The following is a 27,183-nucleotide window of genomic DNA, read 5'->3' as shown; positions in this document are numbered from 1 at the left end:
CTCTCCCCTAGTCGCTGCCATTGCAGCTAATCCTGTAGGAGTTTTACGCATGTTTTGGCTCAGCTTAGATTAAAAAACGTCAACGGCTCTCTAGAAATGGGTTACACAGCATGAGATCTAATTTATAAGATCCTGAAACAGGAGATAGGTTGTTGGAGATTTTAAAAGACAAGTCTTCACTTATCAGAGTCATATCATTCTGGCTGGAAGGGACCTCTGGAGGTCTCCCATCCAACCTTCTGACATTTGGTCCCTCTGAGCCATCTTTTCCCCCATCTATGCAGGCCCTGTTGCTTCAGCCTCTCCTCAAAGGGCAGGTGCTCCAGCCCCTGGCCAGCTTGGTGGCTGTTGGACTTGCTCATTGCTCTTGACAGGAGGCCCAAAACAGATGTGCTACTCCACACGCGGTCTCACAAGGCAGGTAAGCCTTGCTTGTTTATACGTTGCTTTTGCATTACACCACCAGAAAGATCTGAGCTTCATCTCTTCTTCAGTCACCAGCAACAACAGAAGCGTGGCTTACAATGAACAAAAAGAATTTTATTGGAACGTATACACACAGGGATAACAGAGGTATCTGAGTAATCAAATATGGAATGTTTAAGAAAGTTAAAATAAATAAGGATACCAAGTTTTGCCAGTGCTAGGTCCAGCACCAATGTAAGTAAATGCCCTCTGAACAAGTCTGACTCTGAGGGGACCATCCCTGCAGAGCCTGTAAAGATTCCTACCACCAGAAAGTGGCCAATAATTTTGGAATACAAAGAGTCACAATAGTGCTTTCTACTGATGTGCATTCACTGTTTATTCACTACTTTCGTCTCTTATTTCTTTAATAATATCTATTAAATTCTGAAGTCCAAAAACGTAACCCGTGTCTTGGCCCTCATGCACCACGCTATCTTCTCCATAGTACTTGCAGGTTGTGTGGGCAAAGTCTATCATACGGACATCAACAGTACTAGCAGTTGGTTTGTAGGCATATGCTCCTGCTGACTCATCTGACGACTCCTCTGAAAGGTCCTCTAAGTCCTCTGGGTCTGAGTCAACAGCAACTTCCTGCCTTTCCTTTCCATCATAAATGATCAGCAAGGAGCTTGAATAGAAGCGGTAAGACTCCTGCTTCTCTAGGACAGACTTGAGTTCAGTCAGTTTTTTAATAACAGATTCAAAGAGTTCCCTGCGCAGGTATTTGCCATTATGAAAGAACTGGTAAAGTGCTTCTTTAAATCCTTGGACTGAGAGTTTTCTTCCGTGGTATTTATTCATGAACATTAGCTGGCCAGTGCCTGCCTGGTAGACCTGCATATACAAACACAAGACGAGAAAAAGAATAGTTAAAATTGGTGGTAATACTGACTCAAAGCCTTGAAGAGGGGAACCCCCCCCCCCCAAACCAAAAAACAGACAGACATGCTACGGAAAGCTTTTACAAGATGACATACTACTCTCTTAAAATTGCTCTTGCACAGTTACAGAAACTGTTAACAACAACAGATCCAGCAGTGTCTATGAAACTCAGAGACATGGAGGAAGTGGAAAATTCCTTCAGTTTAGATTTGAGCTTTTCCACCGGGAATGTAAGAATGAGGAGTTTAAGTGAGATTAGGAAAGCTGCGGCCAAGATCTCCAAATTCAAGCTACAACTTGTACCACAGCCACTCATTCAGCTCATTACCTGCCTCTGCTCACAGGTGTACCAGTTGATTCCCAGAATGCTGAGCTCTAAGGGACAGCAAACACTCCTATATAAAAAACTAAAGGTGTGCCCCATCATACTCCGTACTTAAAGAAGTCAGAGGTGCTCCTGCAGGAAGATTCCTTCCTATAGGAGAGTAGTCTATACACTACACAGCTTGATAATGCCTAAACATCTCAGTCAAATAAGGATTGCAGGTGCCTCCAAAGTTCCTCCTTGTTTACCAGCACAGGTCTATACTGGAAGGTGAACAATGAGCAGGCCCCGCTCAAATCCCAGCACGCTGTGGTTAGAAATGCAGCTCTCTCACTTTCATTTCTGCCTTGTGTTTTTCTCCAAAGTTAAAGAGAGCTAAACACCAAACATGCCAATAGTCACGCTGTGGAACTATTCCTAGCAAACACTGCTGGCATTCCTGGAATCTATTGGATGGGAGGAGAGAGGCTTCGGAAAAGCCTCAAATACAAACAAGTTGTTTCCCATTTGTTGCTCCAGGAATACAGAAACAAGTCAACAAAAAACTCAGGTGAAAGTCCATGCAACTCTATCTCCTTATTTGGCCATGAGTCTTATCACATTTACCAAGCCACTTCTCATCTGCACTTTGCAACAAGTCTACTTTAAGCAGTGAAAGATCTGTGGCTTTTCAAAGTCTACAAGACAGAACTGATTGGTTCTTAATATTCTGGCAAATTGCCGCATGCTTTATTCAAAATTCATGTACTGGCAGAGCCTCCCTTCAGTTGTTTCCTACGCTACCCTGAAATGTTAATCAAATCAGTAATTCCACTACACAGTTTTGAATTGCCACTATTGTGCAGGAGACTGTTTTTGTGCTCAGAGAACACATTCACTGATGCAGAGTGCATGCTGCAGGTTGCTCCTGCAGATGCTGCCACCTTCAACTGATAAGCGATACCCAAAAGCCTCCTTCCCCTTACTGAAGGAAATGAAGCACAGAATGTCAAGGATAGCAACACACAGGATGACTACATAAGCCCAAAACCCCGCCAACAGAAATGGGTGCCAGTCTTGCCCTACACATAATTAGTTTTCCTCTCACCTGCATGCCACAAACTCGGACTCCAATAACAGCTGATGTACTCTGCTGACACTTGCGAATTTGATTAGCCTTCTTCTCTTCTGATGCATCATCTCCGTGCTGTCGGGTTCCCATCTTAAGGTCCAACACACATGGTACTTCGTATCGAGATGTTAGGTTTTCCAGCAAAATGAATTCTGATTAGTTAAGGAACAATCCTCACAATGAGGAATACAGGTTTTAAAACCATTACCACAGATTTTATAGTGCCACAGTCTTAACTTTAAGCATACCCAAAACATGCCCAGTATATAGTAGCCTATCAAAAATTACAGTTACATAAATTTGGCATAAAGCAGAGTGGATATCTAGTTCCAGTTTTACTGATCTCTAGAGAAGACAGGTGAATTTCCACATTAAGTAGAAAAAAAAGTAGCCAGGGTCATACAGAAATATAATCTGGCAGCTGACTTGGAATTATGAAGTACTTCCTGCCTAGCAAGAGACATTTTTTTGTGGGAAATGAAGATTTTGTGTGCTTCAGTTACCATTCAGAAACAGTGAAGCATCTTCACACCACCTCTGAAACACAGAAGCTAAAAAGCACTTCAGAACATCTGTAGTAATACCCTTCCAGAGATATCACACACTTCTAGTTAGGTAATTTAATAATCATCTTCAGTGAAATGGTGAGGGTACCAGCCATGAAATGCTTTCTATTTTGAACAGTTTATTAGTCAGAGATGTTCTAGTAATCCATTCACTGAAACTACTCACACATAAGGAATTTGTTTACCTAAGTATATAGATACTAATATTTTTGCAGGATGTATTGGTTGCATCCAAGCCTGCATACAGCAAGATTTTTTTTTCCACAGAATGCACAGGGTGGAGATGTTTGCCTACAGTTCCATAGCACAAAACCAGCATGCTTCAGGTTTCATGGATTCAGTCACTCTTTTTGCATTTCTCATGGTCCAGTTCTACATGATTGTTTATATTCAGCTTTTCTTTACCAGAAAGGCTCACTAAAAAGAGACTACTAGAAACAGACAACTCCAGGCATTGGAATATCCTCTATATTTAAGAAGTTGCTGAAAAGGGAAAGATGACACTAGTTTTTAACATCACCAATACCAAAACAGTAACAAAAAGTGACAGAACTCTTCTCCTTTGAAAGCTTTCATTAGTAAACTGTTTTTGTGGAAGATCCCAAACACAGTATGCTGTAAAACCTGTCCACTAACTAATCCACAATTCGTAGATTTGAATTAAGTTATCTGAATTTCCTAGCCTAGCTACTTTATTACATGCTGGAAAAGCCCATGTTCTGGAAAGGGCTGGCAATCCCTTCAAAGTCACCAAATAAATCACAGCTTCAGAGAGTCTCTCCGGATTGCAGTTAAGCCTGCTCTGTACTTTCATCTGGCATGTTCAAGAAATAAAAAGCAGAGCCCTACTCATTCCATTGTTATGAGGTATTTTCAAGAAAGGATACTGTATTGATTCCGGTGTTTTGCGTTTTCCTTCATCCGCTGCAACTGCTGCTGGTGACATTTCATGCTCCAAGGATTATGGTGTTTAAACTGTGAACTTACATTTCCTTTTTTCTCTACAGTATAATACAAGACTTCAGATTTCTTCAGCCATTCAAATTCTTCCTCCAATTTGTGACTAGAAAACAGAACAAAGCATCAAATTAGAGGTCAAATAGAAAAATAAGCACTTTAAAAGGGTTGTCAGTGGATTTAACTTTACAAACTATTTTGCTCACCTTCACTAACAACTGGCATAAGCTTTATTTTGCTTTCTGGACAAGTTGCCCATGAGTAATATTCCAACCTTTATAAAGCTACTTCTGTATTAATATAAATTAGCATATAGCCAAATATGTTACACAATACATACTAATTCTACTTACATATTCTTTACCTGCATGAATTACTTCCATGGAAGTAATGCAAGAAGTAGCGATATGGCTTAAGATTTATCCTTTGCTAAGGTCACTGTTTTTAGCACAATACATCACGGCTCACAATTTATAGTGGGCACAATTTACATAGGTGAACAATGGGAGAAACATCACTAACAGGGATAAAGCAGGATTCCCACAGAAGTATGCTGTAACGCTGAAATAATTTTTGGTTTTTTACAACTATTGTGCTTTTGCAGGTAGGTTGGTTTTGTTGGCCTTTTTTTTTTTTCTTTTTTGCAGAAACTTCAAAAATAACATTGGGGAAACCTTTTTCAATTGACCACAGAGGGGAAAAAAAAAAAAAAAAAAAAAAGACAAGACTCAACACACAACTGGGCTGAGGACATACTAGTTTCACTACTGAACCTGTCCGCACTGAAGAGGTCAGGAAAAACAAAAGAAACAAGAAAAGAAAATGAAAGTTAAGAGTTCCGTAGAATTCTCTGGAATTCTGGAGACCAGATCCTAATTTGACAGCAAAAAATTTTATGCTTCAGTGCTCTGCATTCCAGTTCCCCCTATCAAACTTACCTTTTCATTTTCTCCTCTTTCCTGTGCTGCCGGACCCATTCCTTAGATACTTTCTCATTTTCTAACAACATTGTCTTTTTGTTAGTCCATCGCAACAGCTTACTTTTGGGTTCACAGTCAGAATTATCTAAGTTTTCTAAGTTATCATGGTCCCCACTTAATGGATATGCTATTAGACATAAGTTTCCATCTTCATCCTCTTCAAAGCTCACCGACACCACACCTGAAGAGAGAAAGGACACAGACAGTTATGAATTGCTGAAGTGACAAGCAAGCCTTTTAGAATGCATGATTTTACACTAAGAATATAGCAACTTTTGGGTTTTTTCTCTTACCCTGGTCCTTAGTTTCTATCTTGCCACAGGCCAAACCTCATCTGCCAACCTAACAAATATCAAAAGACCTAGACAAAAATGACACCTCACAAAAGACAATTCATCATATTGACAAAACAATGATACAAAAGGTTCTTTTCTCTCTCTGATGCAGTCAAATAAGAATCAAATAATAACAGGAGACAATTTCAATTAATAAAAGTTTTTATTAATTTAAAAAACCTGACTGGTCTGACCCTAAGTGAGATGTAAAACATTTGTTAACATCTTGTAGTAAAAAGTGACCTGCACAAAAAAACACCCTCACATCAAAAGCTTTAAGTTTTGCATGACAGCAAAGCAAAAAGCACTTATCCAAACAAGATTTGGTTAATAGATCCCCAGGGGAAAGGAAAGATTTGCAAATAGAGCAAAACAAGGAAAATGTCACATTACAACAGAAACTAGTCCAAAAGCTTCCACTTAGAATCACCACGTTTAATTATACATTTTCTTCTCCTTTTTGGAATATATTTTATTGATACTGGTTATGCAGCAATCTTGTCAAATAAGTTAACAAAAATGCAATACAAAACAAATCTGTTTGTGGTACAGAAACATGGTGAACCTTGAAAGCATTTTTTTTTCTCATCTTCCCCTCAAGAGTCTCTAGAGCACTACATTGCATTTTAAGAGTCTTAGTGGAGCACTCTGACAGAGATGCGCTCAGTGCTACATTAGCCAGTTTCAGTGGTTAATGAAGAAACCATAACAATTGTCTGAATTGGTTTTAATTTTATTTTTCAGTCCTCTCTCTTTATTCTCAAATCAATCAGTCTGCACAGTTCTTGCAGCTCATCACTAGGCCAGAGGGGAGAGGTCTCGGCGAGAGATTGGCACTTCTGAGCTGGGCAGGCGGCTCCGAGACCTACAGTAGCTGGGGCAGGGAGCGCAGAAGCTCTGACTGACAGTCCTGCTGCCACAAAGGAAAGGACAACAGGAAAAAAGGGGGGAGCCAGCTAGCAAATGGCCTTTGGCTTTATCCTGGAAAAAATAACAGAGATGGACCAAGTGAGGCCCCTTACCCCTAAATCCCTCCCCACACTCCCCAAAAAGCCATATACACTAGTACAATTGTTCTATTACATTTTGAGAAGTATCATTCAAAGATCACATTTTCTTCCAGTCCAACAGAACTTGTAGTTACATGTCAAAAAGTCTCTTTAAGCGTGCAGGAAATATTAACTTTGAAACATCTCTGAAGTCTTCTGCCAGTTTCACAAACAGTATGCAAAACTTCATCACCCTTATGGTTGTTAAAATCAATGTGCTTTAAAAAGCAACTCCATTTTAAAAAGTGCTTCAGACATATTATTTATTAATCACCAGGCAGCAGTTGATGGAATAGAGAAGGGAAAGAAAAGTATTTCTGTTAACTAGCGCAATTCTTAGGAGAACTGGAATTTCCACTCCTACATAACATCTGACTCAGCCTCATCGCGGCTACTTGATCCCTACCTAAATGCCATGAATTTTCATTTCCTTAATGGCAGAAACAACACTGCAAATATTCAACAAGACACTTCACTGACATGTATTTATTGCGATCAAAATGAGTCTGAGGAGAAATCCAAAAACAAGAGAGACCACAGCTAAGCTTACACAAAACAGTCAACCAATCTTACCAAATCCCTGTAAACAAACATTAAACAAGTGGCAAAAAAAAAAAATATTTAGAAAGCCACAGAAAAAGCAGCAGAGAATTACTGAAAACATTCACAAGCTGTTAGCTACTTACCTGTGCCTAAGGGAGATATATGGGCTATCACCAGCAGAGTTGCTCTACTCTAATGCTGTTAGTCAGCCCAAACACCAACTTGGCAAGCATTTCCACCCTGCATCTCCACAGCCTGCCTCAGACAACATCAAAATACATGAAAAGAAAACCCTAAAATCTCTTCCACACAGAAGAGATTTCAGAGATAACAGAGCGCACAGCACACTTGTATTTACAGAAAGAAAAAGCCCAACCCCATCCTAAGGTTTGGTAACTTACCCTCATATTGCGGAGTGAATTTACGCATTTCTGTTGGGAGAGTCTCATAGAACTGGTGTTCTCTCTGAATAAGGGGTTTACAGATGGTCTTGTCATTAAACCTGAGGACACAGGAGTGTCCTCCAACCTGGTGGACAAAAGGCTCGAGCAGGACTCCCTTGGAATAGTGCTCCACTTCCATAGCTCCAAATGCTGGGCTCATCCTTGTAGCACATTAGACAGAAGGCGGCGACGGTAGTGAAGGCAGTTCAGAGCCAGAAGCCTCCGAGACCTGAAGGTGTTTATTCCGATTCAAAAGTCTGTTAAAACAAACACAAGAGAGCGCCGGGCCGTCAGCCTCCCCGCACGCTGAGGCCTGGGTATGCAAGGCTGAGAGCCGCTGCCGGGTGGTGCCGCTAGCAAAGCCGGCCGCGAAGGCTCCTCCGAGCCGAGGGGAGCGGAGCGACGCGCCGCTCGCTTTACGGAGGCGGCCGACTGCGGGCCCGCGCGGGGCGCAGCCAGGCAGGCACGCCGTGTCCCCGCCCCTCAGCGCACCACAACCAATGGGAGCCTCCGCGGGGCGGGGCGGACAGCGCCGCGGGTCGCTCGCCCCGCCCCGCCCGGCCGCGCATGCGCATCGGCGGCGCTGGTCGGAGGGCGAGCCGCAGATAAACTCCTGGTGTGTTTTGTTTTGTTTAAATTAAAAAAACGTTGATGGTAATTCCTGGCGAGTCCTACTTCAAGTTACGCCTAACGCCCTCCAGCATCCGTTCACAGAGCCAGACGCATCAGCGTTCGCAAGGATCCCTGCCTCCCCCGTGCTGAAGGTTAACAGCACACATCCCAGGCCCACCAGAGAAATTCGTAATTAAAACCAAGTTTACAGTTCCTCCCTTCCAGACAATGACAGCGATCACAGTAACCTGCCGAGGTCCAGGTTGAACACTTATTTCACCGGTTTATTCACAACAACATGTCAGATATTTAAAGTATTCCATAGATGCTACCTTCTCAGTTGAAAAACATACTGCTAATAAGCCATTTTCCAAGAACTTACTTTTGTGTAAGTACAGCAGAAGGCAGTGTTCTGTGCCACCTGCATCCAAAGGATCTGCTACTGTACCCCTGTGACTACACACTGCTCAGTTCTGGCCAACCTCCAGTTTCATGCAACTTCCACTTCAATACACAATTAAAGGAGCAGAGCTGAAAAAACAAAACATGACTGTCTTGGTCTGTACCTTCCAGTAAATTTTTAAGTCGAGTTGCTCTAATTTTAGACCCAAGCTTTAATCATTAACTTTTTGCAGCTAAAAACAACCTCGTACTTATTTTGTCTGAAGATCATTACACAAACAATAATGCACTTAATTCAAAGAGACTACAAAGTGTTCTAGGTCACAGGTCTATTTTTATTTGTCCTCCTTAGATATTTAACAGCTTTACATTAACTGGAAAAGCAGAGATCTGCAGGCTTAAAGCAGCAGCGCTAACAGAACTACAGACCCCTGCAGCATGCCCTGTACGTAAGGGCATTAATTGAATTAAACAACTAAACTGCTTAAAGAAACAACAGATCAATCAATTGAACCCCAGCTCCTGTAATGTTTACCCATGCCTAAGGATAACAGATCAATAGAGTTTTACTCACTACATACCAGTTAGCTTCCACACACACATCTTCTTTCAATAGCCTTATTTGACAAAAAGTTACCAACTTTTTTTTTTTTTTAGAATAAATTATTTAATACGGAAAACAAAACTCAGGCCCTCTCTGCACAAACAGGTAAAATTTAATCCGGAACAGTATTTCCCAGAAACAATACTCTCTTCTGATACTCTGTATTTAAGATTAGAACAAAATCAGTAAGCTTTCCATCCCTATTTGTACTACTTTTAATTTCCTAGTATTTTTTTTATAATGCAGCTACTGCATCCCCAGAACAGTTTCTCATATACCTCAGCATCGACAACTTGACAACTTGGAGACACACAGCTAAAAGCCTCTCCATTCCACGCCGGACACAAGCCATTTCCAAAAACCTATTTAATTACGGCCAAGCCGAGCAACACTGCGGTGCCCAGAGAGTGTGGAAAGCCGTGTACCCTGGCCTGACCTCAAACCCCAGGCAGTCCAACGCAGCTCCGCAGCTGCCGCAGTCAGAAGGTGGCACTGTTAGTGCTTCAGAGTCACAGACCTGCCCGATGGCTCCTCAGGCTACCACCCACCCCAGACTCGACTGGAAGTTGGCTTCCCAGCAGATACCTAACATACTTCAGCCTTTCACCAAACGCACACTTAGCAAGCCGCATGAGCTCCCGGGTAAGCTGTGACTGAGAGTTGCTTCCAATTTCTATTAGGGAAATTTTAAGCTTCAGTTTGTGTTTGTATAATGCACCAGTAATTTCACAAGTCTCAAGAGTTTTCATCAGGATTTCCTAGAGCCAACGGTGCCTCCAGTCTTCTGGAATTTCCCAGGGAAAGCCAGAAGAGTGCCAGCTTTTACCGGGAAACACAGTTACGTTGTACAAGATCCTGTGGTGACAGCTTGACACTGGCACAGCCACTTTTAACAGCACCACAGTACATCAGCATTACAAGAGCCACCCTTTCCAACATAGCATTACCATTCTGTGGCCACCTTTCTAATTACCCCTGATGTAGAGACACTGATAGGCAGCTGCAGCAATTCAAACTTAGAAAGTAGCTGCAACATCCCTTAACCTCAAACACCTAGTTAGTCCTAATCCTGCAATCAGGGTTGCATCAGGAGTTCAGCCTTGTAGATGTTTATGCTATAGAAATGACTCTAGCAAGAAGCACCTCTAACACAGACCATACACAACACCTTGTTTACCCAGCACATCTTCAGGGAGTTCATTAGTAGCAGCTCAACTTGTTTGCTTTCACATATACCCAAGTGGTCTGGACAATACTTGCACATGGTGCACCACATTCACTCAGCAATGGAATTGCCAAACACAGAATTGGACAGGACTACTCATGCTACTTTACTGTTTCCTGAAAAAGTAACATCTGGCAGCACATTACACAGTGTAACTTCCCATTCAAGGGACAACAAGTCTTTTATAGCTCTGATATTATAAAAATATCAGTTATGCAATATTTAGGCAGGACAACAACAGGACCTGGAGCACAGTTGTAACACCCATCAGAAATGCTTTGCACAACCTCAATTTGTAAATACCTTACTTCCACAAACAACCTCAGAAGTATGTCAAATTGGTTCCACTTCCTTAGAAATAAAAACTTTAACCAAAGACCAACAGCTTCAAGTGGCACTGATGTCAACCAGCAGAAGCACAATACAGTTCTTCACTGCCTTTCCTCTGATCCTACACCCAGTTTGTTTTCAATGCTCTTTGAGCAAGAAAGAGCACAGAACAGCTGGGTTTAGGCAGTTTTCCCAGATACCAAACACAGGCTCACTGTACCCTGCCCTTTTCCTCCTACGTGCTTTTAAGTGCCTTTGGTTAAGATCTTTTGTTCAAAGGACATTATCAGAAAAAAAAAAAAAAAGGCAGCAGATGTACTATTCCTTCACATGTCAAGCATTTTAAGACAAAAAACTGACATAACTTGAAGGAAACAAAAACTCATCTAGAGCAATATCATTCTTACAGTAAGCAGCAAAAGATGTTTGAAACCCAAATCTGTAAAACCAAAGTGACATGTACAGACATCCTATTCTCATTCACATGTGACAATGACCATTGAAAGAATATTGCAATGAAGTCACATTTTCAGACTTTTAATATTAATCTCAGGTGACAGCATTCTTTGGAAGGTATTTCATGTCATTACAGACTCTCAACTTAGTCCCATATGTAATTGCATTAACGAACACATCCTCTGGAGAGCACAGCTCTCAGTTAAGCAGCAGGTCCTTCCTTTGTAACAATCTCAAAAATAACACCTCTTCCCAAAACTCAGTAATAGTAGAATTACTGATGCAGAGCTGCCCTCCTAATGAATCTGTTAAAACTGGGTTCTCTCAAGTGCAGACTTTTTACTTTGGGTGGTCAGTATCTGCAGCTCCAAATTGCCATAAATCAGCTTTACAGTGACAGAAATAGCAAGGCAGTAAAGCCTTCTGCCTGTCCTTTTCTCAGTTCACTGGCTAGTGCAAAGAGGAAGCTGACAGGGTAGCTACCTGCCAAGTCGAGCTGCTGCAGGATGCTATAAACCCTGCTGAACCAGACAAAGATAAGCCCCTTCCCAAGGTTCCAAGGAAACAGAGGAATGGCACAGCCAGCCAACAGGACCAAAAAAGAATATCAGTGACCCATTAGAGAAGCCGAAGAGGAAGCTGCTTCAGCCCAAAGAATGCTCAGGAAGAAATGAATACCAGCTGAGAAAGGACATAGGAAGATGCAGATATCAATGCGGAAAGTATAGGGTATGTTTGTGAGAGCCCACCACGTTTCATGCCTAAAATTCAAAAGGTACCTCAGGTCTGAGCTGGTAAGTCATTACAATGCTCAAAGAGAATGACCCTTCACGACTGAAGCAAAATAAACACACTTTAAGAACCTACAATACCCCTATGAAACTGGAATAGTTACAGGAATTTTACAAGTCCTTATGTGAGCAAACTACACATTTCATTACCTGTTACTTTACAAATAGCAAGGTACATTCCCTGAATCAAAGAACACAAAATACAAAGCAGAGGATGCAACATCAGAATATTAATAACATTAGATATGTTAAACATGCTCAGGCTTATAGTTCTTGCACAACTTGTGATTCATTTTGATGAAAAGCAATGCCATTCCTCTACACATAACACTATTTCACTAGCCAATTTGCCCAGTCTAACATTGGTAAGGAATTGCTTCTAACATTCACTTTAGCTGCTGCTTGACTCATGAATTGAAGTTACTCTGGTGTGTTCCGCTCCAGAAGTTCTTAAGACTAGAATGGAGATACTCAAATCCTCTACTGACCAGTCAGCTGCCTTAAACCAGTTATCAGAAATACAGAATTATATTTTAAAGATGAACTGCATATAGATTAGGGAGCAAACCCCATATAATAGATATTTTTCATTCTTAAATGAATGCAGATGTCTTTTTTCTGTTATCACAACTGTTTTAATAGATTCCTAACTTCGAGGATGCATTATACCTCTAAATAAAATGCCAAGTCCCACACCAGGATGCTTTTGAAGCCTTTTGTATGTTCAATAGTAACAATATAACTAAGTTTAAGCAATAAAAGCTATAGTTTCTAACTTTTTATCTCATTACAGAACAAATGCAGAGCCTGCATAATAATGTTCTCATATGAATCCTTATGGTTTTGGAAAAAGCCTTAAGAGCAGCCTTAAATCCTGCACGATTACAGGAAGCAAACACTTATTCTGGTAACTAATTTTAAGGAAAAAGTTTATCTTCTGTAAAAGAGTGCACTGACATTCTCAATTATCAGATTTTTTTTCATTGTAAACAAAAACCTGTCCCCTAAACAGCAAGTAATGCAATTTTAATACAGCAGACTTAATACTTTTCAACATTGTGGGGGGAACAGTGCCATGATATCAAGTGGGGGCCGGGGGGAAGACATCACCCAGGTGAGCATACTGCTTTTTAGTTGTCTCATTCTCTGTTTTCCCTAAATGCAAGAACAAAATATGACACAACATGCTGTAGGTCTGCAACGCTCACTAACAAATTTGGCTAATGTCTGGAAATACCCAGACTCAAAAGGTACAGAAAAATACTACTCCATTGAGCTTACTTTAAAAGAAAGACTAGAGTAGAAAAACCCCTTCTTTTTCATTAAGTATAACCTTAAACCAAGTGGTTGTGATGGTAAAAAAAAAAAAAAAGAATATGCTGAGCTATAAGTTTCTATGCAAGTCAGGGTTATTTAAGCTCTTCTGCAGCAAATCAATCAATGTAACAATCATTAAGTTATCTCCACATGACTGGTACTCAGAGATGAGTAAGCATGAGGTTTTGTACAAATACTTAGCAGGAACACTTGCAAACCCAAGAGTAAAATACCAAGTCCTCCACAGCTACACATTGAGACTACATGTGCATTCATGTAGCAAGCAGAAATACTTTTGCTATAGCCTTCACTGGTAAATCATGAGGGTGCTGAGAGTCAGGCACTGTCATGATGAATCTATCATGACCACCTACAGATACAAAAAGCCAAAAAAGAGCAAATTATTCTTGTTGAATGTAGGGTGCTTGGGCTAGACCAATAAAAGAAACCATCTGCTTGTTGAAAGTGCTGATATAATGCAATATTCTCCCTTTTTTTTTAATCTGTCCTTATTAAATGGCTAGTAACTGCAGCACCACATCACTGTAGTTGGAAAAATGAAAGAACTTCTCCAGATAAAAAGGAAAAAAAAAATTTCTTGAATTAATTTACTGAATCACACAAAACAGACTGAATCTAGAAACGCAGAATTATACATGAACTCATGCACAAAGTTTCTACAAAACATGTTTGCAAAACCCTTTGGGAATGTGACAGAGCTAACTGGACAGCAGTCTTGGCCCATCAAGGTAGAAAGGTAATCCTAATTTTAACCTTAGACTGTGAACAAAAGATTCCCACCAAGAAAGAATGCATGCTTATTATCAGGTGGAAAGTACGTATTCATTGGTTCAATAAATTAAAACAGCAGCCCTTGCCCTCCTCCATACCAATTACAGGAACTCCTTGTATCAAGTTGTATACATTTTTCCTGCTGGATTATTGGAGGAATTTAACAATAAAATTCAGTAACATCCACTGGCATTAGATTTTAAGAAAATGTGATGCTCTGTGCCAGAGCTCATCTATCACTGGCACATGACAAGCCAAACACAGCTGAAATAGTATTTAGTTTTTTTAAAAAATGTTCCAACATTTTTGTAAACATTTAACAGTTTAACATACCTTCAAAAACATTAAATAATTAAAAACTCTCTAGGCAGTTTAAAACTGCAGAAGAACATCCTGAAATGCCCAAGGTTCTTCTGAGGACCTCAGGTCAGGTATGTCACACCTAAAGGTACTACTCCTTCCCATCTTTTTCCCCCTCCACTGAAAGGAGAGGGAGGACAGTCCAACACCGGCTACAATGGCAAAGGACTCCCAAGTGCTACATTCAAGATCCTGTTCTGCTGTGAACTTCTCAAGAGTGTAAGCCAGCACCCTTAGAGATCCTTTTTTTACAAAAAGAGCATTGGGCCTTTTCTATCCACTAAGAATTTTGTCTATAATATAGAAATGAAAGACAATGCACCGAGATGCTGAAAAATTTATAGAAAGATGCACTCTTTCAGCACAAACCAAATTCTTTTAAACCAGCAACATGTTTATGCTATCTCCTTTTACCCTCTAAACATGGAGTTCTAGTTTTGACTTCCTTTAAATATAACCCAAACACAATAGTAGTTACTACAAGAAATAAACACTGCCACACAGGTTACAACATGTATTTACACCTGTAAATTTAACACCACAGCTGCAGAGCCACCTCGTGTAGCAAATACCAAGGAGACTTTTGAATACAACTTTAACAGATGAAACTAAGAATTATGAAACATTAGGCATAACATATTAAGGGAGCAAACTATAAACAAAAAAATCTGAAGTTGCATAATGTTCTGTTATTGTTCTTCATGCACAACCATTATCCCTATCTTCCTTAAACCAGCTCTGCATTACCAGGAGACACCCAGTTCCCCAATTCTGTTGTCTGGGAAAGCAAGGCAAGTAACCAAGGCAGTCTCCAAGAGCTTCTAGCTTTTTCTTAACAGAAGCACACACAGCAGCCCCTCAGCTGCAATTTCATAAACCTCAGTGAGGAGGTTATGCACTTAGTACAACTAACATTTCAAGATCCCCAAAAGCAACAGCTTTCAGCTTTCCCTACACCATTTGTAATCTGTAAGTTTAACAACTATATACACAAAGCTCTGGAGAAATGCCAGAGTTTTACTTCTCAAGTAAAAGCTATTTTATCTCCCTAGAACTAAAATAAAGCCAAGTTACAGGTTACTAAGCATATTCAGCCAGAAAAAAGCATGCAATTCTGACCCATGCAGTTTTTCCAGGGATTGTGTAATTTAAGAACTAGTCTCTTTTCCAAGTAAAAATGCCATGGAAACTAAGAAACCTGAACCACCAAAACTAAGCTACTTAAACTTCCTATTTAGAAACTGATCCATCTTAAAACAGTGTTCTGGCACCAGCGGCTAAAAACACCAGTTGCTATAAAGAGACAATACTGCCCTTTGTCGTGGACAAACCAAAATAGCATTCAGCCTTTAATCTTCTGAAAATATGACAGCAAGAGCTAAATTGTGTGGATTACACACATGAAAGTGTTATTCAAGACACCAAAGCCCCCAGAAATTCCAGCATTAAGATTAAAATAAATCCAAGGCTATGCCTTTCTCATTACCATGAATTTAGCAGTCTGGGAACTGTATTTCTAGCCACTCAATAGAAGAACATGGCATCTTTGTGACTGGCCCTTGAGTTGTGACCAATTTGCCATATATGAGAAGTTGCTCAAGAGGACAACGGTCAAGTCCTGTTCGAAGGTCACATTCACTTAACTACATAAAGGTTTTCTTTGTCTGTATTCCCTTCAGAAATCCCAATCCCTAATACTTTTTAAACCATTAAGAACTAGCAGCCCACAGGACAAGATCGTTAAATTTAAGCTTAGATGCCCAAATCCTACAATCCAGTCTAACTCCTTAAGCAAAAATTTCCAGAGGAGCACAAAGCAAAGATCATCTATAAATAAACTATTACAGGAAGAATGGTGCCCAAAACGCAGTTACACATTTCATCCATCCCATTCATGTGTATATTCATCTATACCATCAACATACTTCAGACAAAGAAGTTTAGTCCCCTTTTGTAGAAGATGCTTAAAAAGTAGCCCAGAAGGAGATAGTCATCAGACTTGAAATGCCCATCCACATTTTTAACTATAATTCTTCAAGTGTAGGTTCCAAGACTTTACTCCTGATGATCATGACAGATGGAGTTTTTGCTCCAGACCAGCTCAAGTTCATGAGATGCATTTAACATATCTTTTAAAATTGTATTTATGTTTCAAAACACTTTAAACTACTGAAAATACATCATCTCAAAACAGATAACACAACCCAGACTTGTATCTTAAAGGGAAGAGTTTATACGATTCTGTGCCCTCTACATGCTCTTTCCCTAAAAAGTTATGAAAATAACTGGGTCCTAAGACCTTGAACATATAGCTCCTTCCAGGATGACTGAGCAATTATAGAAGTTCAAACCCAAAACCCAGAAAATAATAATTTCACTGTGCATCTTGCTAAACTGCAGCAGATTGGACATAAGCAAGTAAGGACAGGAGAGGATTCTTACAAGACAGACTGATGTGGCACAACAAAACCATGGGGAAAGTCGTGAATGTTTCCTCTGGTAAATGTAACTTATTTCAAGCACAGTTTCCCCTAGTAAAAGGGACAAGGACCTTTTGTACAAGCACACCTGCACAGTACTTAAAAAATGCCTTTAAAAAAAAATTATTTACGTATTTCATGTTTCATCTTTCAGTGATCTCATAATACACCATCTGGGACCAATTACAGGCTCACCATAATAATCACTGTCAAAGAATTAATCCATTTTAATCTCATACAGTTTACATATTCAAACAGCAGTACAAAACCACTTGAAGAAAAATCTTATCATTTCCAGTAATCTGTAACAGGGAGCTTTTGCAGGGCTTGGCTGTATTGCTCTTGTCCCCACCGCAAGCTGAAACACATTTAATGATGCAAAAGAGCTAGCTAGCTAGTTTTAGTAGCCCAGCTAATGGGACACAACTATAGTAAGTCTTATTCCCTTAAACACATCTGTTGCTTTACAGGCAATTTTTATAGCAGCCAGTGACTCTACAACACAAGCAAGTGTGGTTTGCACACTAGCCTTCAAAGAGAAACCATCACTACCCAAAAAGGGAAGACTCAGACAGGATGATTGCCAAAAACCTATTTTCTCTTCAAAAACCTGCAATATAGCACCGCCATCAACACAGTGCTCATGTTCCAATTCTGTATTTCTAAAAAACAGCATACTCTCAGGAAAAAAAAAATTTCAAGTTGTCAAGCTTATGAAAGACCATTTTATTTTTTGGAAGCAAACCATGCATAGTGATGTTAAATCATTATTTGCACTTTAAAGCAAGAAATCACCATTCAGCATTTAGATTTAAATACACAAAAGGTTTTGTTTCAACAGAACAACTGGAAGACAGTCCTCCTCTCACCGCACTGACTCTCACCACACAACTCAGTGCAGCTCAATCAGCACTTACTTCATCTACCCCTCATCCTTGAGACACTACTTATTTCCATGAATTCTGAAATGATTCTCCAAACCATTTTGTTCCCTCCCCATCTTGAGCTATACCCTCAACTTTAATATTCACAGATGTCTCTTCAGAAAACTGACTGGTTAGAATCCAGCCAGATCCAAATTTTTTCCTAAGTTAGCTTGAACAGATTCCCAGTTACAATGCTAGTTAATATCAGTAGGAGCACATCCACATACCAATTTAAGCTCATATCTCCAGTTAAATTGAATCAACCTTCTGAAAGGGCTAGCACCTCAGAGACATCAAGATGATGCTTATCATGTCAGCAGTTTCACTTCTCATCTTTCTAACAAGGACTACATTAATCTAATTGATGTCACCAACTGATGTCTTCTGGAAAAAGATATGAAAAAGGAAAAGAGCAAATGTTAAAAGAAAGAGGTCATCTTCAATAAGCATGAAACTAGGCAGCACCCACAATTCCTGATAAGGTTTCAGGCACTGTAGAAAATTTCTGCATCACAGCCCTGCACAGCTATTTGGGTATGCTCAAAGCCCTCTGTGCTTCAAGAAAATAAAATGAACATCTTTGCTGTGCTCATTCTAATACAGATTCTGGCACAACCCCCCCAAACCCTTGCTGCTTCTAAGTGTGATTTTCTGAGGAAAAATAGCCTAAATAATTGCATCTTCTGTCCTTGAGCTTGTTCACCATAAATCTCAACAACCTACAGCATCATTAACCAGTTTCAGCATGTCATCCAATTCTTTTTTTTCAGTTTGGATGTCAACACAGCAGGACAGAAGACAGGGACCAAGAGAGGCAGTAGAGCTGAAAGGCCACTGTGTGAATTCAGTACTTACCTGTTCTGTTTGGGCTATTAACTGGCTGATGAGCACGTACACAGCTCCAAACCAGCCACCGCCTGTGCTGTCTCTTGCCCAACCATTCATCATGGCATGTGCACAGAGTTTGTCTTCATAAAGCAGGACTCTCAGTCGTCAAAACCATTTTATGAGCAAGCCTTCCTTTTTCCCATAAAACAATGCAAAACTGGGTACTAACTGGTTCCAGCTACCTCCAATAGACAATCCTCCATATGTGCCAGCAATCCAGACACAGGGTCATCAAAGACTGCAGGTTAAATATCTGATAACCAGTAGCGTGAAAGAGTACTTTCTGTACCTATTACAAAGATTATCATTACCTTATTCTAATACAGCCTGTCTTCCTGAGACAGTCAGGACTTAGTGCTACACAAGTCAAGAATTTGCAAAAGATTTCAGTGATGATTTCAAGCTCCTAAACACCCAATTAAACACAACCAATGTTAGACCTTCATCTGAACAAACAATTTTGCTTATGTTATGTCTTCCAGTATTTCAGACTTTGCAGGAGAAATTTCTAGCTACTTACAGCACATGAGATTGTGTCATACAGCTTTTTGCAAAAGAGGGAAGAAAGAATTGTTTTGAAACAGAATAGTTATTATGAGAGGCACAAAAATAACATCCTAATAAGAAATTTCTAACAAATGCTGTAGAAACGCACATTTGCAGTTATACCTTAACACCCTAAAATGTAGCCTCTTAATATTTGAAAACTATCCCTATATTGTTTCAAAGATACAACCACCTTGGGCAAGACAGAAAGCCATATGAAAGAATCAGCGAGAGGAAAAATCCTCTCCCCGCAATGGAAAATTTTCATCTCTTCAAGCAAGGCAGAGAGATGCTCAACCGGACCTGCGTTGCCTGGAGACCAACCGCAGCTTCTTGCCAACAGGGACGAGCTAAGCATCAGCAAATTCAACAACTGATAAGTGGATGAACTGAATGAGAGGCAGCAAGTTTTTTCCACACACCAGTGTAAAAACCTGACGGCTTTCAGATAATGATTCTAGCCCATGCTCACCAGATACACAAGAATTATTATCAATGTAAAATGTCAGCCTAATTAAGCTTCAAACTCCACTGTACTTAGCTCTTACCCCCACACTTCTAGGTACAGCTAGAGCAGTAGAGTGCATTCAAGTAAAAATTTTTAGTCGCAACTCAATTTCTGCCTTTTCAATCTTTTGATGCAGTACCTGAACTTTTGGAATACGTTCCTACTCATTAAACAACTTCTGTGTTTAAGCATTGGTGCAGAAACATTAAGAAAACCAATGAACTACATCAAAAAGGAAGAAGCTACACCTCGGCTTAGCATTAAAAACCACATCAAATCATGCTTCACTTCAAAACCTTGCCTTTGCCCCTAGCCTTTCCCACCTGACGTGCAGCCCCCTGGGCAGGACAGCATCAGAAGCGTTACTGAGGAGACACTTGTTTTGCCTATTCTGGACCTGGAACTGCTCCCAACCTCAGGCAGGCACCAACTCAGCTGTGGGAGCAGCACTCCTGACCTCCCAGAGAAACACCTCAGCTGTCTCCCACTCTCTAAACACCATCAGATGAGAATCGTCAAAAGTTAACTGGTATTTAATACCAGTTACTCCAGAATTTCCCCAGACCTTATCTAATTCAATTCACTGAAAGTATTCAGACACTAAAGAATTAAAGATTTTTAAGAGTGACTTCTATTTAATTTAACCCTGTAGATGCAATATCCTTGTGGAATTTATGTCGCTAGTGAAGTAGGTCTTCCACCATCAACGTGACAGCATACACTTCTCTGCCTCCACCTATTCCTAAACCAGAAGGGCATACTGCAGCACCATAGCTGACAGACTGAGACACCCTTAGTGCCTCAAGGTTTACACCCTTCCCCTACCCTTTAAAAGAAAAAACATCCCAAAAATATCCTCTCATGCTCCCCAGTTATCAGAGAACAACTAAAGTACCACCATACCAGTGACCTGGCTGGAAGCCCATCCTCTGACAGGCAGCAAAGAGTTTCTTTAATATCTTTTCTCATCCTGTTTTTTCAAAACCGCATGCCTGACAAATCTAAAGTCTTCCCTGCAAGCAACTAGTAGGGAAAGAATTTCTGAGAGCACAAAGCCCAGCATTCATATGACTGACTCCTTCCCAAGTTACCATACCACATGGTCCTGATGGCTCTGATCTACCTCTCCTCAAGAAGCAACAACAACATAAAGCTTACATTACTTGTATGACCACAGTACACAGACAAGGTAACAGATTATTACTTCAGAAAGGTATAAACAACAAAGACAGTAAAGGTAGGAAAATGGCTTTTCAATTAAATGAATTAATATAAATTTATGAAAAGCTGCCTGGCCAAGTTTAAGGTCTGACATTTTTACAAACAAGTACATACGAATGGCTGTAATCCTTCCCTGAAATCCTTCCCACGACCCTTAACCAGGAGACACTTCTGAGCACTTAAGATTACTCTTTTTTGAAGAAATTTTTCTGAATTCTGGCAGTTAAATCATTGGGTTCTTCCTCATTTAGTAATATAATAAAGAAAAAATATAATAACAAGCTGGAAGATGCTAAACAGGCCAAATGTAAATAAATTTATCAGTCCATTTTTAAAATACACATATTCGTGTGTAGATGCATGTGTACATAAACCCAGTTTCCATTCCTTAATGTTATCGTAAGTCCTGAAAATATGCAAGTTAATTTCAACCTAAAGACAATTTTACACAAATAGCTTTTATCTTATATAAGCAAAGTTATGAGCAAAGATGCCAACTCTTCGACATTTAAAAGGCAAAATAACCCTGACCTTGTCACTCTCAAGTGTCAAATTTGAACTGTTCTACTTTCACTTCACTGTTACATGTTGAGTAATGACTAGCAGCAAACCATCTGACTCAAAAGTTAAGACAAACTCACGTTAGCTTTAATGTTCCAGAACTAAATATTAAAGCAAAATTCTAATTACAGTATTTGACACAGAACTGCCCCCTTAGATGTTCATGAGTCTAAAAAACCATATGGGTGCTGCATGCATTTCTAAAACACCTGAATATATGGGACACATAAGGCATTGTGTCAAAAAAATAAAAAGACAGGCTAGAATTAGAGGGCAATTAAATTCCAGCATATATCAGGAAAGATATCAGGGTTAAACACGTGTACTCTTCACAGAAGAGCTAAAACCAAGGATGTATCAGGGTGTAACTACCAACAGGCTGTTATTCTATCGACAATGATAACATTTATTTTCTTAAGCAGTATGCCGATTTCCAAAGCCTCAACCGGAAGTTTTAAGAGCCTGAGGGCCCCAAGCCACGTTAACAAGGTATTATAAACCTATGATGCTCAGAACAGCTCGTAACATCACCCAGTACTTCCGTTTTACACAGAAAAAGGGTATTCGTGAGCAGCACGTCCAATTATGCAACACATCCTGAAGAACCCTTTTTTCATTTTGTAATATTACCAAATGTATGAAACAGTCGTCCAACCTGCAGCACACCCATCACCCTGGCAAAACGGAAACCAACGTCTTATGATTCAGACAGACGAGAACTGCTGAGTAACAGCAAGGGGCGACAACCAGCTCCGGGGTCACCCAGCCACGTAAGACCGCATAACTGCGGCCCCCCCGCCCCGAGCCAGGACCGGCGCTGCCGAAAGCCTCCCGCCCCAGTAACCCCCCACCGCCGCCCTGCACAGCCCCGCGGGGGAGGGCAGGGCTCGGCAGGAAGCTCGATTCGGTGTGCGAACGGGGATGCTCCGTGAACGCTGTCGTCGTCCCCCACATCCTGGACCAAACCCGCATGCCGGGGGGTGATGCCAGGCCAGAGCCCTGCTCCCTCCATCCCCGGGGAGAGGGGAAACCAGCGCATTGTCCCCCTCCCTTCCCGCTAGGCCCGGGCAATGCTCCTCCCCCTACCGCCGCCACAGGCCTGAAGCTGCCGCCGAGCATCCCCAGCTGGAAGCCGGGCAGCCGCCTACCCTCCGCCTCCGCCAGGCCAGGCACCGACCCCCCGCGGCGGGCGGGGCTGGGCCCTGCAGAGGCAGGGCCCCGCCGCGCCTCACACGCCAGCGGCAGCCCCCGGCCACCCCCTCAGAGCCGACCGCCCCGGGGGAGGGTGGGGCCGGCGGCGGGTTCGCCGAGAAGCCCGCGGCGCCGAGCGGGCCGGCCGGCAGGCCCGGAAGAGCGGCGGGACGCGCCCGTTACCTGCTGTCAGGCCGGCGCCGGCGGCGGCTTCGCCTCTTTTGTTCCTCAGACGTCAAAATGGCGGCGCGGAGCGGGGCCGGCTCTCCCCCACCCCAGCACGCCCCGCCCTCCCGCCCGCCTCCCTATTGGCTCGGTCCGCACCGCCGCGCGCTGATTGGGCGGCCGCCAGCGCCGCAGTTGCTAGGGGAGCCGGAGCGGGCGGCGGGCGCGGGGCTGGGGCGCCGCAAGCCCAGGCAGCGCTTGGCCCCGCAGGGCCTCGCCGTCCCCGCTCTGCAGCCCGGCCTGGCTGCGCACCCCTTCCGTGGAAACCACGGAGCGTGGGGGGGTTGGCCGGCCTGCTTCGTAGAGTCCGGGTCTGGGAAGCAGGACCGCGGGGAGAAGCAGCCCCTCCGTGGCTCCCAGCCTTCGCACGGGACCTGCCTCAGCTTTGCGAGGTGACCGCGGGACGTGGCCTCCACCTTTGCGAGGCGAACGCCTCCGCCCGAGCTGGCCCCGCCGTGTGCCCTGCCTTGTCCCCCCCTTGCCCTCAGCCTGGTGCCAGCCCTGTGTGGGGTGGGTTGGGTTTCCTCTTCCTGCCCCTTAACGATCTTTGGGGTTACACCTCCTTGACTTGCAGGCCGCAGGAGCCATCAGTAGGGCTCTGGTTGACTTTGCCTCAGTGCCTGCTTGAAAACGGCGTATCTCTGTTCGTGTGCGGCACGTGCCATTAGTTTGGATGTGGCCGGGGCCTGGCTGCAGGGGGGCTTTTGCTGCTCGCCCTGCTGAGGAGGCAGAGGAAGAGCATCTGTTGAGTCCTTGAAGCAGAGGAGGCTCATGGGGCCGTACGCTTGAGCTCACCCGTTAGTTCTGCGTTTCTGTTCCTGTACCACCAAAAACCTCGTTCAGGCATACACAGCTGAAAGTCCCAGAGGCTCCCCCTACTCAGCTTTACCCTGAATGACTTCTCAGAGCCTGTGGCCTCGTGTTTTAAATGTTACTGCAGTTGTAGGGCTTTGCATGCAAGCCCATGAATGCGCCTGTAACAACAGAGCCACCAACAGAGCCACCATCGTTGTAAGGAAAAAAGACTGAATAATGAGATTATTGCAGTTTAAATTACTAAGCAACAGTCTCTCTGACAATGAACTTAGTAACGCTCTGCCATCTATTTAATCACACTAATGAGACAGAACAACTCCACTTAGATACAAATTACTCTGCATTTCATTTAAATAAAGGTCAGAGAGCTAAAAGCCACACAAGCCACCACAATTCTGCTGTACAACGCACCCAGCAAAAGGCATCCTTTGTTTCCAGAAGGGACCCAGCCTTTCTGGCCATGGGCTGCCGAGGCAGGGCTGTGCACACAGAGCACCTCGCTCAAACCTCCCACCTCTGCTCCCCGGCTGCCGGCCCCTATGTAGGCCCAGGGCCTGTCTGGCTTGGGAACGGCTCCTTGGTTTGGAGGAGTGAACACTGGTTCACCAAAGAGATTCAGAGGGCAAGAGATCTCAGATATCTCCTTGTTCTAAAGTACAAGCACACGTACAGTCTTTTGTAAGAAACAATTATACCCCCTGGTTCTCACTGCTTAAAATACGCCTCTCTTGTCCATCAGGCTGACAGTCGAAGCCACGCAGGGCTGCCTGTTGGGAGTCTCCTCATTTATCTGGCTGGCACCATCATTATTTTCTTACTTTCAAAATCTGTTTTCGTATGTGTCTCTCACCATTTAAAACTGGTGACTTTCTTTGGATATTTAAAGATTTTGTTTTAAATCTATGCCTCTCTGGGCTGAAGCTGGTCGTGAGAGAGCAGGTCTGTAATTTATTCAAGAGACTGGCAGTTACGGCTGGAGATTATTGGCACATGCTACTAGTTTTAATCTTCATTTGCAAGCCCAGAGCTGGTCCAGGGCTCACGTCTGATTTATGTTCCCCAGCCATGGGGAGAGGGGAGCTGAGGTGCCACCCCATGGGACCCCTCCCCAGTGAGTGGCTGCACGATCCCTCCAGAGGCTGGGAATATTCCCACGTGCTCATTGGGAAGCATTAGGTTTCCTCAAGCCTTGCTCCTCGCTATGCTTCTTTCTGTTCCTCTTAATTAGTGGGGGAGCAATTCCAGGCTATGCCAGGCACTCAGCCATCTCCTTCCTCGCCCGCGATCAGCTTCCCTGATACAGTTCATGCCTGTAATAAGACGTCAACGTTGACCTCAGCTTGGCAAGCCTTTCATTCCCCCACTGCCCTTGCCTGCACACGGCTCATGGTCACTTCCTAAAATTCCAGCTCCCCATCCCGTCAGCTCTAGGATGAACCTCCAGCTAACCATGCCCCCAGACACACAAGCAAGGCTGATCCTTTGGCTGCCCGGCACTCCAGCTGACCCCTCACCACCTCTTGAGAACATTTCACCCTGAGCAATGACATGAGGCTGTTGAATATAAGACGCTTAGCTCTAGGAGTCACTGCAATAGCAATGCTTGCTCCTCAACACTCCTCCTCGCTGAGACAAAGGAGATGCAGTGTTTAAGCTGGTGAGGATGAGATGCAGTGTTTAAGCTGGTGAGGATCTGCTCACACAGGCAGTCAGAAAGGTGCCTGTTTCTCCCACTGCCAAAATCATTCACAAAATAAATAGGCAATAACATCATGCTTCCACAAACACCTTCCTCTCACTTGTGTGCACTGTGTGTGCATGCGTGTGTGTGTGTATATATATATATGTCTATATATATAAAAATTTTTAAAGAGCTGGTGAAAAGTGCCAGTTTGACAGTTAAAGGAACAAGCACTTCCCGTTATTTACAGAACTGGTACAATAGACGAAGTGGCAGAGCATACTTCTCCCTCTTGGGCTATGTCAAATGCACAATCCATAGAAAACACCCTTGAGCACAAAGTTCATGCATATTCATTTTTTTCTCCCCTGATAAGGATCTAGGAACTGTTCCTTTTACAGGCAACAGGGGACTGTTATGAAGTTCCCTAGTTCAATATTATTCTTGCCATGATGAGCGTTGCAAAATTTTGTTTGTATGAAAACTGAGACCCTGAATCAAAAAATATAAACCCCCCAAAATTCAGCCACTTGTCACCAAATCAGCCCAGTTCCAACCCAATACAGTTTTCTAACTGCATAGTCCTCACCCACAGTCTTAATCCTGCGCTTTGCCTGCATGGTGTGGTCCATGCCATTTTTATCGTGCCTGTGGTAGTACAAATTAATGCACATGGTTCTAGTTATTATTTACTTGCAAAACATTTCATCAGACGATGTGTCTGATTCAGGACTCAAAAAGCCAGGCCACTAAAGAAGGACAGCACTTAATTTAATGAAGTAGCAGGGAAATGTCATGCTTTAAAGATGTCTTGCACGGAAATAGATTCCATGCTCTATCCTCAGTCCTCTCAGGGTCAAAAATAATAATTATGAGAATAGAGCTGCAAGAAGAAGGACAACGATGAGGTTTTTTGCGCGGGGCAGCAGCAAAGCCAGCTGCCTGAGCCCCAGCAGTTCAGCCGCCCACCAGGCAGGCCTGTCCCTTGCCAGGCACTTTCTATTACTCCTGAGCAATTACAAATTGATGGATGAGTCACAGAAGAAAAACACAACCGGACTTTGTTTACTGGGATGGAAGCTCAGCTCTGGGATTTCTCAAGAGCTGCAGAGATGGAGAGCTGACAGCTGCTGCTCTACGAGCCAGGGCGTGAGGGATCGCAGGTGAAGGATCTGTGCTTTCCTGCAAAAGTCTGTGATTAATGGAAAGGTTTTTCTTCACCCCAAGTTCCTTTTAACTGATCTGACCAGACCCAGGAACCACAAGCAAAAACATCTGTAACTTATGGTTTAAGGTTTAATTTGTTGGCTATGCTTCAGGCAAGCAGGGAGCACACGTGATCCACGGTGCACTGAAAACGGGGACGGCGGCAGTGCCCAGCCAGGCAGGCTGCTCACCTGCCGGGAAAGGGCTGAATGCTACACTGCTGCAGCCTGCTCCACTGTCCAGGGAAGATGCAGGAAAGCGATCAGAAAAGAGGGCAGCAACAAAGAGCTGCCTCTGAGCCAGCGACACATGCAAACAACACTCTGGCCTGTCCCAGGGAGATCTTCAGCCTCTTCAGAGAGCAAGGACTCTTGTCAGGACACCTC

The 27,183-nt window shown here is 42.7% G+C and overlaps 1 protein-coding gene across 5 annotated transcripts; it reads right to left on the bottom strand.

Annotated features, from left to right (window-relative positions):
• Positions 1 to 519: 519 nt before the first annotated feature.
• On the bottom strand, positions 520 to 23,149 carry IP6K2 (inositol hexakisphosphate kinase 2). 5 transcript variants are annotated; one of them, XM_052777067.1, is made up of 6 exons: positions 23,053 to 23,149; positions 7,618 to 7,916; positions 5,248 to 5,470; positions 4,240 to 4,415; positions 2,763 to 2,938; positions 520 to 1,302 (listed from the first exon to the last, which is right to left on the bottom strand). In XM_052777067.1, exons 2-6 carry the CDS (start codon positions 7,817 to 7,819, stop codon positions 805 to 807), a joined length of 1,275 nt encoding a protein of 424 aa, XP_052633027.1. In that variant the 5' UTR covers positions 7,820 to 7,916; positions 23,053 to 23,149; the 3' UTR covers positions 520 to 804. The 5 variants fall into 5 exon arrangements, with proteins under 5 accessions (XP_052633027.1, XP_052633028.1, XP_052633031.1 ...); XM_052777068.1 differs by lacking the exon at positions 23,053 to 23,149 and adding an exon at positions 8,654 to 8,802; XM_052777071.1 differs by lacking the exon at positions 7,618 to 7,916 and having other exon boundaries at positions 23,053 to 23,077.
• Positions 23,150 to 27,183: the final 4,034 nt, after the last annotated feature.

The sequence above is a fragment of the Harpia harpyja genome, chromosome Z, assembly GCF_026419915.1.
Source record: "Harpia harpyja isolate bHarHar1 chromosome Z, bHarHar1 primary haplotype, whole genome shotgun sequence".
Classification (NCBI taxonomy): Eukaryota; Metazoa; Chordata; class Aves; order Accipitriformes; family Accipitridae; genus Harpia; species Harpia harpyja.
Note: the sequence above shows the minus strand (reverse complement) of the source record. Positions and strands in the feature narration are given on the sequence as shown.